This window comes from Heliangelus exortis, chromosome 5, assembly GCF_036169615.1.
Source record: "Heliangelus exortis chromosome 5, bHelExo1.hap1, whole genome shotgun sequence".
In the NCBI taxonomy this organism is placed as follows: Eukaryota; Metazoa; Chordata; class Aves; order Apodiformes; family Trochilidae; genus Heliangelus; species Heliangelus exortis.
Genome location: NC_092426.1, coordinates 31202395 through 31219114, shown reverse-complemented (window position 1 = coordinate 31219114; position 16720 = coordinate 31202395). Strand labels below are relative to the sequence as shown.

The following is a 16720-nucleotide window of genomic DNA, read 5'->3' as shown; positions in this document are numbered from 1 at the left end:
ATAGAGTTTTTTATTTTTAAAAGTAATATTTAATCTTTAGAAGCAATGCTCTGGTAAGGTATAATAGGAGAAGTTATGGGTGCTTTTCAACTTAGTTTGTCTAAGATTCTAGAAGTATTTTTTTTCTTGTTTACATCCGGCTTTGCAAATATCAGTAAGCATTTAACCTTTTCCAAGTATAACTTAGTGATGTCAATTAACTACTTAGTTTATGGCTTAATATGCTAATTTTCAAGGTTAATACTCGTAAGCATATGGAAATTTATTTAGTATATTTTTAAAGAATGGTAAAAATAATCTAAAAATGCGATAAATGTGTTTGAATGTGACTTGAACTCTTTATTTAAATGAGTAACTCTTGGGCTGGCAAAATGCCAACCCAGAACTCCTAGAGCTACATCTGGCAGATAAAATCAGACCAGAAGATTGTTCACGTTGGCTAAAGGGGGAATTAGGTGGATGATTAAATGGGATTGGACCCTAAACCTGAAGCTGCTTAAGTGAACTGGCTGTGTTAGTTGTATTCTCAAATTTTCACTCTTACATAGAATTCAAAACTAAAAAAAATTTTGACTTGACACCTGGGTAGACTGATAATACCAGTTTGAAGCAAATTACCTATGGGGAGGAGAAAAGAGGTACTCATTGACTGTGGCATGCCCAGCAATTGCAGTCTGCCTGTGCCCTTCCCATCCCTGCCTTCCTTCCTTCTTCCTGCTCTCCCCATTCCCTGTGCCCTGCTGGCGTCAGCCTTTAGGTGGCTCGCAGCAAACCTCTGCGGGAAGGAGGAGGCAGAGGAGGCCTTTTAGAAGTCTCTGCTGAACGTCTGGCCTAGCACAAATGTACATTTTCTCTGGGCAAAACCAGATTAAGACGGTTTTGCCTTCCCTTTTACTTCGCTTATGTGGGCAGTTTATGCGGCCACCGTCACACGGGGTTTTGCTGCTGCTGCAGCTGTGACTGCGCAGTTCCTTGTAGGATCCTGTTGCAAGTCAGGTTACTGAAGTGCTAGAGATGTGAAAAAAAGCCAAAACAAACAACCAAACAGAATGTAAATATCTAAAAGAATGCTTGTTCAGCAGGGCCCCCCACTCAAGGGGTTATTTTAGCATTCCAGTTGACAGTGCAGTCCCATTAGCAGCTGCAGCAGCACTTTGCTGTGACAGCATTACCTGGTATGTGGACTGAGCAAGCTGCTGGGGGTGGGGTAGCAATTTCATAAACTGGCTCTGCTTCCAGAAAGCTATATTGTAAATGATGTATTAGGTTAATCCTCCTAATAGTTACTTGTAAGAGAAGCACAGATGGGTCTTTCACTCTGAAAATAAGTTATTGTACAGGAAAAAAGCCCCTAGAGTTCTTAACCACGGCTGTGATTGATGTAAGCAGTTCCATGTCACGTTTTATGTTATTTTTCTTCTCAAAAGTATTTTTATACACTGATTTCTTCATATCCCATCCCATCAAATGAGCACTGCTTCAATCTGTAGAATGAGGCAGACAGCCATTCTGGGGTACACATGTAGAGCTGAACATGGCAGTTGCTGGTTTGGAATCAACTGATACTGCAGACTTTAATTTTTTCTTGCGTAATTTTAACAGCCTGACCTGAGTCCCTCTGAGCAAGATGACAAGACTCCAGGGAGACTCCAGACTGTCTGGCCACCACCAAAAGCAAAGCATGAAGAAGTAAAAGTAGGATTGAAGTACACAGAAGCAGGTAAAAACAAAGAGGTGATGCATTAGCAGAAATTTGTTTCTGACATTTTTAATCTTGTTTAATACAGAGATGGCGATAAGTCGCAGTATTTTCTTATCTTGAAAAACAGACTTTATGGTTTGGATGTGTTGTTTGCTGCTACTTGTTCAGCATGTTTTTTTTAAAATGTAAATGGCCTGGTCTGTGTTGAAATCTAAATGCTTGCCTGTACAAATATACGAGGAAAAAAGTGGGCTTTTTGATAAATCAGTTTATCCATTTCTGATAGGATTCTGTTAAAATAAGTGACAGAATACTGAACAAATGGAAACCTGACTGCTTTTTCCATTGCTTTAGAATGAAGGGGACAGCCTTTAGTCTGGCTGCAGATTTACTTCAGGTAGTGTCCAGAATAAAATAAATTAATAAATGTTATTGCAGCTTGTGTATGAAGCACTTGTATCTGCTCAGTTAGGTTTTCTAGCTAGCCATGTATATTGTCCAACTTAATACTTACATATTTACATGGGGAAAAAACGATTATTGTAGCCATCACAACTCTGTTTCATATTTGTATTCTTAAATATAAAACAGGGAGTCCTTGTTACTGACAAATTAGTCACAAACTCAGGAACTGTCTGTAGTATCAAAATGAAAGGCAGTAGACCGTCTGTTCTCTGTGAAGCTGGAGATTTTAGAAAATACCACCTAGAAAGGATCAAGTCAAATTGAAAACCAGGCTTTTATACTGCCTTGCTCTGGTACAGTGTACAGTGCCATGCTGTATGGTTCGTTCCAGTGGATATACATCTGGCCATGTATAGAGAGAGTAAGTGGGAGTAGTGGATCTACTGCTTTGTGTTGTTTAGCATATTACTTCTTTCTCCCTCTTTCCTCAGTTTTTTCTGCCTTAGTCTTCCTTTTTTGTGAAGTGGGCATGATACTGGAAGCATGTAAGTTGCTGGAGGAATTGGAAAACTCCGTTTTGACAGGAAGAAAATGGCTGCAATATAGACACAATTGCATTTACAGGGCACCTTGTCCGTCTGGGTATGTGGGAGTTCTATCACTAGATGACCAGGACAGGTATTCAAGGAGTCAAGGAATGCTACAGGCTCTTTCTATTACTCTTAGATTCTAATTACAGGCTGCAGGCTTGCTGTATTTAATTTTACACAGATAAATATTTTTTTTTCTAATGACTGTAATTATTTCTGGCAGAAACATATGCTGAAGGAAAGAAAGGGAACTGAATTAACGAAAGCTCCAGATTCTACTACTTGTAGAGAAATTAAATTAGGTCATGCTTTCCTGAAATTTGAGTAGGAAGGACAAGGCTGGCTTAGAGCCCATGTAAATTGTTACTCTTTTGTTACTGTGATATTTTGGGTGGCAGTGTCATCAACATGCTGATGGTTAGTTTGCTAAGTCAAATTTTTATAGAGACCAGATTCTGCAGTTCATTAGTCACTCCAGTGTCTGGCAGAGTGAAGGCTTTGAATGAAAACAAACTGCTGGTGATTCAACTCGCAGGAGACAGGAGTGGTGCTTGGAAGGGAAATAGGAAAGACTCATATGCTGAGAGTGCTGTGGAGTTCTCTAGGTGTACCTCAGTGATGACCAGGTTTGTGCTCCTTTCAGCGAGTTCAAGGACACCCAGGAAGTAAGTTGCATGTGATGGATGAGTTCCATCTGCTTTTCAGAGTGCTGGGGACTGTTTGGAAGCACTGTGGGCAGGAATGTGTTTATGCAAGTGAAGGAAGGATCTGCTCATAAGAAGTGCTTATAGAATTAGAAGAAACAAAAGGGTTTTTTTATGTTTGTCTTCTTGCTGGGGGGGTGGGGTTTGTATTTGTGGGGTTTTTTGTTTGGTTTGTTTGTTAATGTGACAATGGCAATGGTTCTGAATACTTTTAGATTCATTATCTTCTGTCTGATAGTGGCTGGTACCTTCATTTCCCTTAATGCCTCTTCCCATCCAAAATTTCCTCCCAGCTACCAGTACCTTAGGAACTTTTTTTCCACAAAGTGGGCTGTTTAAATATATGATACAAAGCAGCTTAATGATTGCCATCAAGCTGGCTGCTCTCAGTCTCAACCTGAGACCCTATTTCTTACTCCAGTGTCTTTTCCTGACTGCTGAGGTTAAATGAAAAATTGTTGATTTCAGAATAAGGTTCCAAAATTCTGTGTGATTACAGTTTTCCTTTACTGATATTCCTGAATAGATGATTGATTATCTGTAACATGAAAATTGACTTGTTTTAACTTTTAGTTAACAATTTATATTAGTGTTTTAATTTCTGTGATTAAGAGATCAAAACAACAGGAATCTATGTACAAACAGTAATAACAGGCTGCATTATTAGGTCATATTCATTTAGCTCAGCTTTACCTTAGATTTAAACAAAGCACATCTGTCACAAGTGTGATCACATCCTAGCCTCAATCTATGGACATCTTTGTATTTCTAACAAGGTTCAAGACTATGTACTTGTTTTATGAGGCAGCACAGATATTTTTTTTTTCCATTTGTCACAAGAAATTAGTATTTAAAGTAGCTCTGAACATTTGATAGTTGGAATGCTGTACTCTTTCTCACAGCTGTGAACTAAGTCTTAGATTTACTTTCATCACCATACACTGTGGCAGCTATGACAGGGAGGTAGGGATATTGAGGGAGAGGATTCCTGACTTTTTGATCTTTTCTTGCCTCCTTGCCATGTTTTTCCTCATTGTTCTTGCTGCCTGGTGGAAGCAAGAAATTCAGGCTTAATTTGGCCACCACAGCAGACATCACAGTGACTCATAGCAGCTTGGAGGAGCATCTAACTCCCTCCTGAGGCTCGTAGTCTGGCCTGATGTGTGGGAAACCAACTGAAAAGCAAATGGACATAACAAGGAACACGTGTGTCAGGCTGACTGGGCCTGTTAGGAATATTTGAAGTGAAAGAAGTTAGTGAACAACTGTAAGTTTGCAACAGTTTTTTTTTTCATAACTTTGATAATGTCTTGAGCAATCAACGTTGTCACCCCCAATGCCTGAATCTTGAGTTGAACAATTTTTAATTAAAAGGATGATATTATGGTATATCTTGCATTTTCTTAAACCTTTAATTTCTCTGTTTCCAGAGAGCAAGTAACTGAGTTGTCATCTGGTTCTTTAATTAGCACAAGCTGCTTACATGGTTCTCTGGAGAAACTGGAACTTCTTTGAAGTGTGGCAGTCTAAAATAGTTGAAGGGCAGAAAGTCTGTAGTACATTACACCAGAAAAGACATTTCAGTTTATAGTTGTAGGTGTATTCTATGGAAAGCTCCTCCATGTAATCAAAGACACTTCTGCGCATATTTCACTAATCCTTAAGTTCTGTTCTTGTTTTCATTAAACGCTTCTAGAATATTTTCTCTCAATAATCCTTAGAGAGATTTCTCACATTTTTCTTTAAGCATTAAATCTGTTAGAAGGGTAGACATGTCAGTGTTTCATTTAGTCAGTTGTTCCATTACCCAGTAACCTCTCCCCACCTGAGAAGGGGAATCAGGAAGAGGACAGGAAACCCATGGGTTGAAATGGAAACAGGTTTAATATAATAATAAAACCCTGATATCAATACTTACACACAAAGTAAACAAAGTTATACCTGGCACATGTATTGGTTGTGAGCTGTGCACTGCCAGCAGTGGTTGTCAGACACTGTGGTTAGCACAGCTCCAGGGAATGTGTGATGGTCACAGCAAACAGGAGAGAAGGATGGGTGAGATGCTCCAGGGATGGCAGCTACTGAGAAAAGAGACCTGTCCCCAGCAAACTTCCAAATTATAGGGAGTGTTATGTTTATGTTATGAAATACTTCTGTTGGCCAGCTTGGGTCACCTGCCTTGGCTTTTCTTCCTTCTCTTTTTTGCACCTGGCTAACTCAGAACTGCTGAAGACCTTGGTGAGTGTAGAAACTCACATACCATGGCTGGCTATGAGCTAAAACAAAGTATTTTACCAACTTTGTTCCCACTGAATTGAGTGCTGCAGTCCTCTCAAAAATGATGCTTTTCTGAATAGAAAATAGATTCTATGATTCATTCCCGGTGAAACCAGGACAGTCAGCTTTTACGTATGGTGAAAATATCCAGCTGGGTAGTGGAAACAAATTAATGTCTGTACTGAGCAAACTCATGTGTGATACCAGATCACATAGAACCCACTTATGATAAATGTCTCAGCACTTGTGCATGACTTGATCAGCGCTTGCAGCCTCTCTCATCTAAGAAGAGGAGTTCAAACATGGCTTCTGTTGTTCATAAAACTACTCATTTGGAGAGCAGTCTCCACCACACATTAAGGTGGTATAGATATACAGATCCTTTGATTCCTGTTAAAAATGCATTTTTAGCTATTAAGATCAAAGCGCTTATTTTATATGAAAGAGAGAGAGAGCTTAGTCCTTTGCTGTAGGAAAACAGAAATGAAAAAAGTGATGAGAGAGGTATTTGACATTCCTGCTGGAGAAGATACTGAAAAAAGAACAACAAGTCGAAACATTAATCCATTTAGTGATTTTTTTTCATTACATGTTTTCTTCTTAATTTGGATGCTGGTATTTAGCATTAAACCTTCTGTTCTCTCACGGTCTATCTATTTATCACATTTAAATCTGCAGTGAGGTAATGCTGTCTCTTTGGTGCCACAATTTCTATAACAGCAGTCTGTGATGTTGTAAATATGAAGATCTGGAGGTGACTGAGAAAGCTGTTATTAAACAAGACGTCTTAGTAAGTGAGGAATGAAATACTAAATAATAAAAAAGGTTTATTGCCAAATCTCAAATTCAGTAAGGCCTTGGTCCCCTATGTTCTGGGTTCCCAGCAAGAAAGTCACTTTATGGTCATGCAGAAAATAACCAGCTTATGTGAGGGAGAGGCATAATGGTCTTACAGACATGACAGATAAGAACAGGATTTCTTATCTTTCTTTAACATAAACTTCCTTTGTGGCCTTGAACAATTTGTGTTTGTCTCTAAAAAACACATAATGCTTGATAGTGTTAGTGTCCTGAAGGAAGTCTTTGTAACAGTGGCTGCACACGGTTGTTTTCGTCTTAAAATAAAAAAAGATGGGGTTTTTTTAGTAATTTCAGTTTATTTGGTCTTAGTCTGACATTTGGGGTATAGTTCTGGGATTTTATTGCAAATTTTGTTTTAGTGAATTAGATAAAGCAGGACGGCAGCAAGCAGGATATTAGGCATTGGTTGGAGATAGTGTTTTGTGTTTTAATGGTAACTGATCAATGTGGTGTGACTTTAGAGTGCAAGTGGCCTACATAAAGACTTTGTAAATTATTACACTACATTTTACTGTAGTAATTGTGCAGCATGATAAGGTATTAGCCATGCTATGTCTGTGTTTTCATATTCTGACAAATACACTCACTTGTTATTGAGAAACTGAGTTTTTATTACAAGCCAGATTTCTCTAGCTGCATAATGACATTTTCTAGAATATGACATTTTCTCCCCTTACTTATGTCAACTGAAATAAAATTTATATTTGGAAGATACTGGGTACTTTTTCAGACATCTTGCAGCCCTTTCTGCTATGGTTACCTTGAAAATGTAAGCAGCAATGTAAAGAAGTAAGCAACAGAAACATCCTTTGCTTTTCTCTTCCCACCTCTGCTGATCCTGTCATCCATACTATGCCTCTTCAGAGACAAACAAAAAGATTAATTTGAAGCCTGAAACCTGTTAATTTGAAGATTTATTGTGAAGATGCTTGTGTTCCATTTCCAGTCCTTTTGTTTAATTCTGGAATGACCAAGGAAGGTTTGAGACCTTTCCAAACTTAAGTTTACCCATCCATAAAATTGGTGTAAGAATCCTGACCTATTTTCCAAGCCAAATAGTTTTTCTGTTTATAGGCCTTTCTGTATATAGGCCTTTTCTGTTTATAGGCTATTAACATGAGATAGAGATGCAGAATGGGAAAGATTACTTCCCAAACTAAAAGTTGCTAAAAAAAAGTCCCACAGTATGGTAATGACACCTAAGGCCATGCTTCCCTGTACACTAAGGATTATATTATTACAAGGTGAGGGGGAAGAAGCATTGTGCCCCACTTTTTCAATAAAATAAAAATCACTGCAATTTCCATTATGTATGCTGTCTATAGAAATGTAGTAATTTTAGGACATCTGTTAGTTTTGAGTCTGAATGCATCTATTATAGCAGATGCCTGACAAGGACATGTTTTCTGGTATACAAAGCCATATCTGGATGCATGCATCAGTGTAACCATAGATACCAGAACACTAAGAAGTTCACATACTCAACAGCTTTGGTCCACTCTAAGTAGAAACTTGATTTTTAAATTACTTTTTTCCCGGTGAGAAGGTTAATGACAGCAAGTTCTGTGAATTATTTCCTTTACTGTAGTTTTTATTTTGAAATGTAGGTACCACTGTGCCTACCGACATGAACTTATAAAGGCTCAAAACAGGGAAAGGATTTTACAAGATGAATCTTGATATTTATTTGAAGCACAGTGAAAGATCAGTTGTGTACAACACTGGAAGAATGACTGTGATGACTGTGTTATGTTTTCATGGTTCTATTCCAAAATATATGAGGCCCTTTATATTTCAGAAATGCCTCTTGAGTTTTATTGAATTCAGTTTCCTGTTGTCCACTCTTACTGTTCACATGATCTGAAGGTCTGGTTGGCATAGTATTTGACCATGAGAGATTTAGACAATAGTCTAATTGAAACCTTGATTCTGAGCACCCTGACACTTTCTGAAAAGGTGCACATGGATTTAGGAGCACTTTTTTGGTTTAATTTTAATTTAATTCATTATGATCTTTGTCAAGTTTGCCCCGTCCCCCAATACAGCACAGACATGGACTTTTATTTGTAAAGAAACCAACCCTATTTATTGCATATTTCTTAGTTTTATATAGATGAATGTTTAAAGTTTGTCAGCAGTTCTAAACTTGAGAACTACTGAGAATAATTTGGGAAAGTGTTATGCCTCTGTGTGTGGCTACGTAGTTTGCCTCTTCTCACCCACATACTCACCTGTCTGAATAAATATATGCTTATATTCAAGGATAGTATACTTGCATTCTCAACATATGCTGACTATGTTTAGTATGCAGTGATTGTGAAGGTGTTACAGATCTGGAATAAATGCTTTGTGTTTTAAATTTGTGTGAGATTAAGTAGATAGAGTCTCATTGAAGAAATTTAAGAACTCACTGAAGAAATTCTGTAATACAGAATTAATTCTGTAATAATTTTTTCCTCATGTTTGCTGATCAGGTGGTGTTTACAGTGTTGCATTGGTGAATGTGATCCTTAGTAGACTGGCTTTGTAAATATGAAGCAGGACATTTATTGAGAATGAGATCATGTGGAATGTCCCCAGCAGCAGTGCCTCCTAATGCTGCCTTGATAGGAGGGTAAAAATGATAAGTGAAGCTATTAATTTCTGTTATCAAGTAAATGAACTGTAGCATTAACATCACCTGTGACAGGAGAGGAACAATCGAACAGAGAAGTTGTTCAGGTGATTGCTTCTGAATAGTGCTTTGTACTGCTTTGTAGTGTGAAAGATTAAGAACTATTTCCTTCATGTCCATAAAAGAGAATCAAGGGGTGTCTGGTTTTTCCTTTCTGTGGGTGTCACTTTGTTCTTCTCAGGGAAGTCAGTGTGTTGTGAAGTTAATTAATTTTCTGTAGTAAGCTAACTCTTGTATTATCTCCATTATCGTAGTATCCATCCAGTTCTTAGATACTGGGCTGGTGTCCTGTTCAGGACTGTTTATTCTCCACCTGTCCCTCTCCATTTGTCACTTTTCCTCACATCTTCCATATTTTTCCTTACCAGAATCTGTAAGGTGCTGAAAATCTTGGAAATTTTAGGCCTGTATGGTTCTTCCTTCTCTTAAAAGTCTGAAAAAATCCTTAGGTTGAGGTGAGGGAGGTCTGCTCATTTCCTAATCTGTGGAGTTTTTATCCTTTTATGTGTTGAAGCACGGGACTGCAAAAGAATTCATGTTCAATGGGAAGTAAAAAAAGGAGGACAGGTAGTTGATGGGCTGAGGTGAGGGCAGATGGATTGTGTCAAAATTACAGTCAGGATTGTTTTGGCCAGTCTTCTGTCCCTAAAAAATAGGTCATTCTAAGATTTCTTTAAGTAGAAAAAATTTTGTTTTCCTACTTCTAAAAAGATGTTTACATGCAAAACTGGTCCATATTGGTGTTCAGAAAGTTTTAAGGAAGTCTGTCAGCTTTTTATAATCCTAGGCTTTGGGCTTTTACTGACTGATCATCTTGTAAAAAGTGTGTAAATATTGCATTTTTTTTAAAAAAAATCTCTATTTCTTCCAGTTACTTTTGTGTGAAAGTTAGGCTTTGCAAATACTATTCCAAGTCTGAACATGTTTTGAAGTTGCTCAGAATGTGTTTATTGGAAGAAAAACCTGAACATTTTCTACTTCTTAGGATTGTAGCTTGAAAAAGCCCAAAAGATAGCATCAGTGGGCCTGTAAAAATAAATCTAGAAATAATTTTAAAAGGTGCAGCTCTGGTGAGTAGATTCCCTTCTGACACCTGGTGGTTAAAGGGGAAAACTCCATGGGGAAAAAATGGAGAAGAAAGACTGTAGGAAAAGGCTGTGTTGAGAATTATGGGACCAAAGGTGACCAAGGGAGGGAGAAAAGATTAAGAAACCCTCACTATTCTGAAATTTAATGAAAGAACTTAATGAAAAGCTAATTATTTTCTTTATGCTACAGGGTGTGGTAAATCTCAAGAGAGGTATATTGCACTTTGGTTTTCCAGCTTTTGTTCTCTAATTACTTTTAAAATTACTTTAACATCATTTTGCATGTTTCCACATACTGAGTTTTAATATGCAAGGTTTTTAACAAAAATGAATGTGCTGACCAGAAGTGGCTGTATAGGTGAATTATCTTCAAAGGTTCTACTGTCTACTTGAAGTTTTGAGATCATGGCAGAGAAGGTTCCTAAAGTGCTCATGTAAACTTTGAGGAGTCACTCCTCTTATTTGAAAGATGAGTTATGGAGATTTCAGTGGGAAAGTTATTTATATAAGATTTTATTTTGAATTATTCAAGTGAATACTTTACCAGTGAATGCTTTTACCTTTTCATTTAGAAATAGTGATGAACAGCATGAACAGTGCAGTTTGCTCAGTATTATGACAAAGGTTTAGAAGAGCATGTAAAACATTGGTCAGGGTTGTTGCTGCTCAGTATTAAGATAATTTCTTCGTGATTATACAACTGAACAAACATAAGCATTTGCATAAATTACATAGGTTGTCCAGAACACCCAGGTTTTATTTCATATTTGGTTTTCTATGCATTAAAGAAAAACACGCATGCTATAATCTATTTTATTTGCAAAACAGGGAAGCATGCCTGGTATTTTTGTATTAATTAGTAATATATGCTTTATTTCTACCACCAGTGATGTACGTCACACACTGGCCACTGTTATCGCATAGTCTCAATTTTTAAAAAATTACATGTTTTAGAAACAACTTAAAAATCAAACCAAAGAATTCTTGAAAGCATCTCCACCCCAAACTTGTGTCTTCTAATCGGATTTTTGTGACTGAATTTGTCTGAAGAGGCTGAGCTTTCTGATCTGCATTGATCTCCTTGCCTCACCAAGCAACAAAATTCTGAGGAATGAATGAAAGGTATTATTGAATCATTCTACAGTGTGTGATATACAGTTCTGTTTATCTGTCAAGCCCAGAGCTTTCCAGAGATGTTTTCAGAGTTTGTTTTCATAGTAAATGAATAAGAAGCAGGGAGTCTGCCAGGCTCCCTGCTAGGATATGTATTTATTGAGTGTAAAAATGCAAATTCCCTATTTGAAGCTTAAATACAATCTTGCTTACACTTTTGTCTCTAGCTCACCTAAATCTTTACAAGGAGGGACCACCAGGTGGGTGGAACAGTATAATGTTGTCTGTCTGTGTCTAGTCTTTGGTCTCTTGGTACTGTCAAGGCAGTTTTGACCTTTCCTTGATGCAGTGCTGTCCTGGTTTGGGCCAGGATAGATCTGTGAAGGCAGAGTCTGTGGTACCTGCTGCTGTTTATGACTAAAAATTTAATGAAGAACACAGAAATTCTGTAATATACCTGAGGCACTGTTTTCAGAATTCCAGCTTAAATTGCTTCAGTTTCAGTGGTTGCCATCCCACTACACTGAGTGGAACTTAGGTTGATTTCTTTACCTTTCAAATCCATCCCACAGTGAGGAGTGTGAAATTTTACAAAAAAGTTAGGATTTGAAGTCTGCTTGGAAGAACATCACAATTGGAAACTGGTGTATGGGTTTCTCTTCTTTCCCCCCCCCTTGTTTTCGCTTGTCTGTGAGCAAACTCTAGGTAGATGTAACTCATTTTAGAGATAAACTAATGTGTCTAATAATTGGGTTGTTATAATCTGTCAGTGCTTAGTCTAAAAACCTTTGAAGCAAAGACTGTAGTTTTAGTGAAAGCAGCTGGATAACTTCTTTCTGAGTTGGTTGGGTATGATCCTCCATTGTAAGATGTTTCTTACATAAAACTGAGGTGACAGTTGAAATTAAGAAAAAAGACAAGGTGAAATGAATTAATAAATGGTAAGTATTGTAGCAGAATGAAGGTGATTAGGGGATTAGAGCATCTTTTATGAGGAAAGGCTGAGGGACTTGAGACTAATAATGCCATTAGCCATTAGCAATGAATCAGTAAGGATATCTTCTGAAGGAAAAAGAGATTTAATTGTGTTTTAAGATAGGGAATGAATTATATTAACCTAATTTGTGGAAATTTATTTTGTATACAGCCCCTGCTTTGTCTTTCTGCATTTTCTTGCTCAGTTTTCTACCTCACTAAAGGCAGAACACACAGAGTCCTGACTATTGGCATCTCCTGCCTATTGTTGGATTTCAAATGAAGCTTTAAGAACTTATTTTTTACAAATTCTCATGACTCAGAAATTCCTTTTAAAGCAGCTCTTTCAAATTACCTCATTATTACTGAATACGCGAGAACTGTGTAACTGAGTTGGAACTCAGTTTATTTTAAAAGAGGATTTGCTGATGGTATTCTTTTTTCTGAGATGTCACTTCTGCAGTTTCTTGCTCAAGTAACTGATATAATTGAATAAGCCATGTTTCAAGGCGTTTATATATTTCCTTGTACACAGAAATGAGAGAAAACAGATGGTCCTTGTGGGACAGTTGAGATAGCAGAGGTTTTTGTGATATTTTAGGTGAATACTAACTTGTTTCATTCGGGTGTCATGAAGGTGGTGAACCTGTGTACTTTTAGAAATGTGCTGCTTTTTTGATACTGATTTTATATAATCCATAATCTACATAAAGTACTCTTGAAATTTTGGTCTGCCTTTTTTTATTTTTGCTGAAATAAGCATTTGCATGAAAGCTTCCTAAAGACATTATCAAATGATACAATACCAGTGCCCTAGTGATTAAAGCAGCCTTTTTGAAGTACAAGAAGTTCTTTCTGAGCTTTCCCTCTAGTGTAATGCTTCAGTATCTGTAGCCTGTCTTCTCCTTTATTTATGTAAGCTAAGAAATTGTTACTATACTGTGCATGGATGATATTTGTTTATTCATTAAGCAGTCTCTTGTTCTCACACTTCTCAAAAAATTAAAGTATAGCAATCTGCTGAGTTAACACTTTCTAAGTATTAAGATTTATTTTAATTTTTTTGTGTGTAGGAATTTTAATTTTTTTGAGTTAGGAATACTAGACATTGGTGAATATTCAATGTGATTATTTTGCAAAAATTATAAACAAACCTTCTGACCAGGATAAACGCTAGATGCATTATATCCCTTAAGAACGAGTTAGTCCTTAATTCTACCATGAAACACCATTTAGATGATGATGCAAGTGGACATCATATTAGAAGAAATAAGTCCAAAGGACTTTAAAGCCCTGTCCTGTTCCCTTTGAAGTTCCATGATGACAGTCCTCTTGTGTTTGTTGTATGACTACTTCTTTGGAACAAAGACAGTGTGCAGACATTTTTGCATTAATTAAAGCAACTTATAATGGAATTTGTTATAATTTCCCATCAGTGTTCTCAGTGTAGAAAAGTTACTATATGAACTGTTATTTAGTGGATTTTGATGAGTCTGGTCTGACAGCCTCATCTGTCCCTGACAGTTCAATAGTTGCCTCACTCAAAGGAGGCTTCACCCTACGGGGTGGTGAAGGGTGGTGCTTCTGAGGTCCTAGAAACACCACCACTTAGTGTTGCAGGCTACTCGTGTGATTTACTGCCTTCTGGGAGACTGGGTAAATGAGCAAACTATTACCCTTGCTCATTCTGTAAAATGTCATGTGTTTTCCCTCCTTTCCAGTGGAACAAATCAGTAAACAAGATCTTGGAATTGTCTGTGGAACAGAAAAACTTACCACTTGCCTCTGTCCGAAAAAAGCCAGAGTTCTCAGGTGAAGGAATTCTGTCCTGCACAACTTCTTGATCAGTTTACTGATCATACAGATGTGCAGTTCAGATTTTGAAGGTCTTCTGAATTTTTTGCTAAAAAGATAAGATGTGTAATTATTTGGGAATTTTGTGTATTTTTAAAGAAGCCAGCTCAAATAAAACCGTCCATCCCACATCCTCAGCACCTCAATATCTTTACTCAACTTCCTCTGTAGAAACAGTAGACCCAAACAGGCCCACAGAGGTTCTGAGTGGAGACCATGTTTATCCTAGGAGGTCAAGATAAATGCTAAAGCTGAACAGCTGGTGTAATAAGTGGTGATGGAGTCATTCAGATACCAAGGGCCTGATTATACTAGAATATTTGATTTGAGCAGTTCTGTATTATACATTTTATTTCCAAGATTAGCTTTGAGAGCTAAAATTTTAGAAAACAGTGCTGCAAAAATTAGTCCAGTAGTTTTCCCTGAAGTTGTGTGTAGTCAGAACTGGAAGTAAAATTAGAATACTTTCTGATACTGACCGTATCTGTAGGTGGCAGAACAGGATCATGACATTATTTTAGCTGATTGCTCAAGGAATCGTGAGGAGTTTTTTCCCAAGTGCCTTCTAAAACCATACAGTTGAACAGGGAAATTTCAAATGTATCAAACTATAATTTCAAACTATCAGATAAAATGTAACCAATCATTAGGGACAAGATAAGACAAACTATATTAAAATCTAGATGAAAAGCTAACAAGAGAACAAGTTAACACTCAGAATAAAAGAATGGTATATCTCCATCCATAAATTAGTAAATATTTTAACTTCAGGAGAAAAAATGAGAGAAAAAGTTTATTAATGGAGTACAAAGCTGCCACCCAGTGGAAGTGGTTAATTTTACTTTTTCTCAGTCTCCTTCAGATTTTCAAGAAATCAGAGGTTTGTTCTCTTGTCACTGAAACAAATAATGTATTTACTCATTGTGGAAATTATTTTTCCTATTTTAATCATAAATACATTTATCGAGAGTAGAAAATAATGTTTCTTGAAACCAAAACAAATTATGACCATTATGACTTTAGAAGAGATAACATATAATGTACAGTGAATATTGGAATGTATATATGGAGAGCTAGTTTTAAAAAAGCTCCATCTCTCTCTTTCACTGGGATCCCCAGCACTGGACACAGGTGCTGGCCAGGTGAGGCCTCAGGAGTGCTGAGCAGAGGGTGAGGATCCCCTCCCTCCACCTGCTCCTGAGACTCCCCTTAACGCAGCCCAGGACCCCACGACCCTGACAGCTTTCTTTGCTGTGGGGTCATATTCCTGGCTCATGTTCAGCTTGGTGTCCCCCAGGTCTTTCCCTGCACAGCTACTTTCCAGCCACTTCACTGGTGCCTGGGGTTGCTCCTCCCCAGGTGCAGGAATTTGCACTTCCCCTTGTTGAATTTCCTGAGGTTCCTGTCAGCCCATTTCTCCAGCCTGCTGAGGTCCCTCTGCGTGTCAGCAAGGCTCTCCAGCCTACCAGCCACTCCTCTCAGGTTTTTATCGTCACCAGACTTGCTGAGGGTTCAAACACTGCAGCTCTACACTCTGCACATATTCATGAATGAACTGGAAGAGTGAGACTTGAGAAGAGGAAGCTTGCTGGTATGAAATAGGTAAGAGTAGTGAAGGTAAAACCTGAATGCAAATTTAGCATTATTTCATAGGAAAGCAGGTATTTTTTCATTATAATTTAAATAAAAAGATTTAAAAAGTAGCTAGGATTGTGGGACTGTGTAATAAAAGGAAATAAAAAAATACAGAACTATTAAGATGAACACTTAAGGAAAAAATCCTAAATACCTATAGAGAGTAATGAACTCTGATCTGATTATTATTTTTCTAAAACAAGACCTTAATGTTAAAATAGGTCTTGGGAAATTTCAGGTCAGTGCTTTAGCAGTGATCAAAAAGCAACTGAAGTGGTAGGAAGTAGAAGGAAGGAAACAGAAGATAAAATCTAAAATCATCACAGTGCCATTGTGCAAATGTCCACCTTTTTAATTTATTGGGAAATGGAAGAGAGACATTACAGTGGAACTGTAGCAGGTTCAGGGACGTACAGGTACTTTGATCAACAGCTTTGAACTTGTTTCTTATGAGTAAAGCCTATGTAGACTAATACTCTGTCAGCTGGAGAGGAATCTGTTAAGGGGATGTTTGATGGAGACCTAGAAAATCCTAAGAAAAACAGCAAATGGGTGAATGGTGATCAGGTGTTCACTGTTGCTTCTAGCACAGGGATTAAAAGCATCAGCTGAACCTAACAGGTGCTGAATCAAGATAAAGAAAAGGGTCTTTCCCTAACATGCAGTTAATTCTTTGCTGCTTGCAGGAGTTTTTAAATCAGCAATGCACATTCATGGAAGAGGAATCCACTTGCATGCTATTAAATATGCAAACAACTACTTTGGTTTAGAAAGTTCTTGAATTGCAAATCAGGTTGCTGGAAGAGCATACTGGAAATGTACTGCACCCTTTTTTCTGGTTC

The 16720-nt window shown here is 37.5% G+C and overlaps 1 protein-coding gene across 4 annotated transcripts in view; it reads left to right on the top strand.

Annotated features, from left to right (window-relative positions):
- Positions 1–16720, top strand: part of FMN1 (formin 1) — a 189882-nt gene that overhangs the window by 56832 nt on the left and 116330 nt on the right. For all 4 annotated transcript variants that reach the window (XM_071744341.1, XM_071744339.1, XM_071744340.1 and 1 more), the window contains one exon: positions 1603–1720. In XM_071744341.1, the coding sequence (XP_071600442.1) occupies positions 1603–1720 (118 nt within the window). The remainder of the gene's footprint in view (positions 1–1602; positions 1721–16720) is intronic.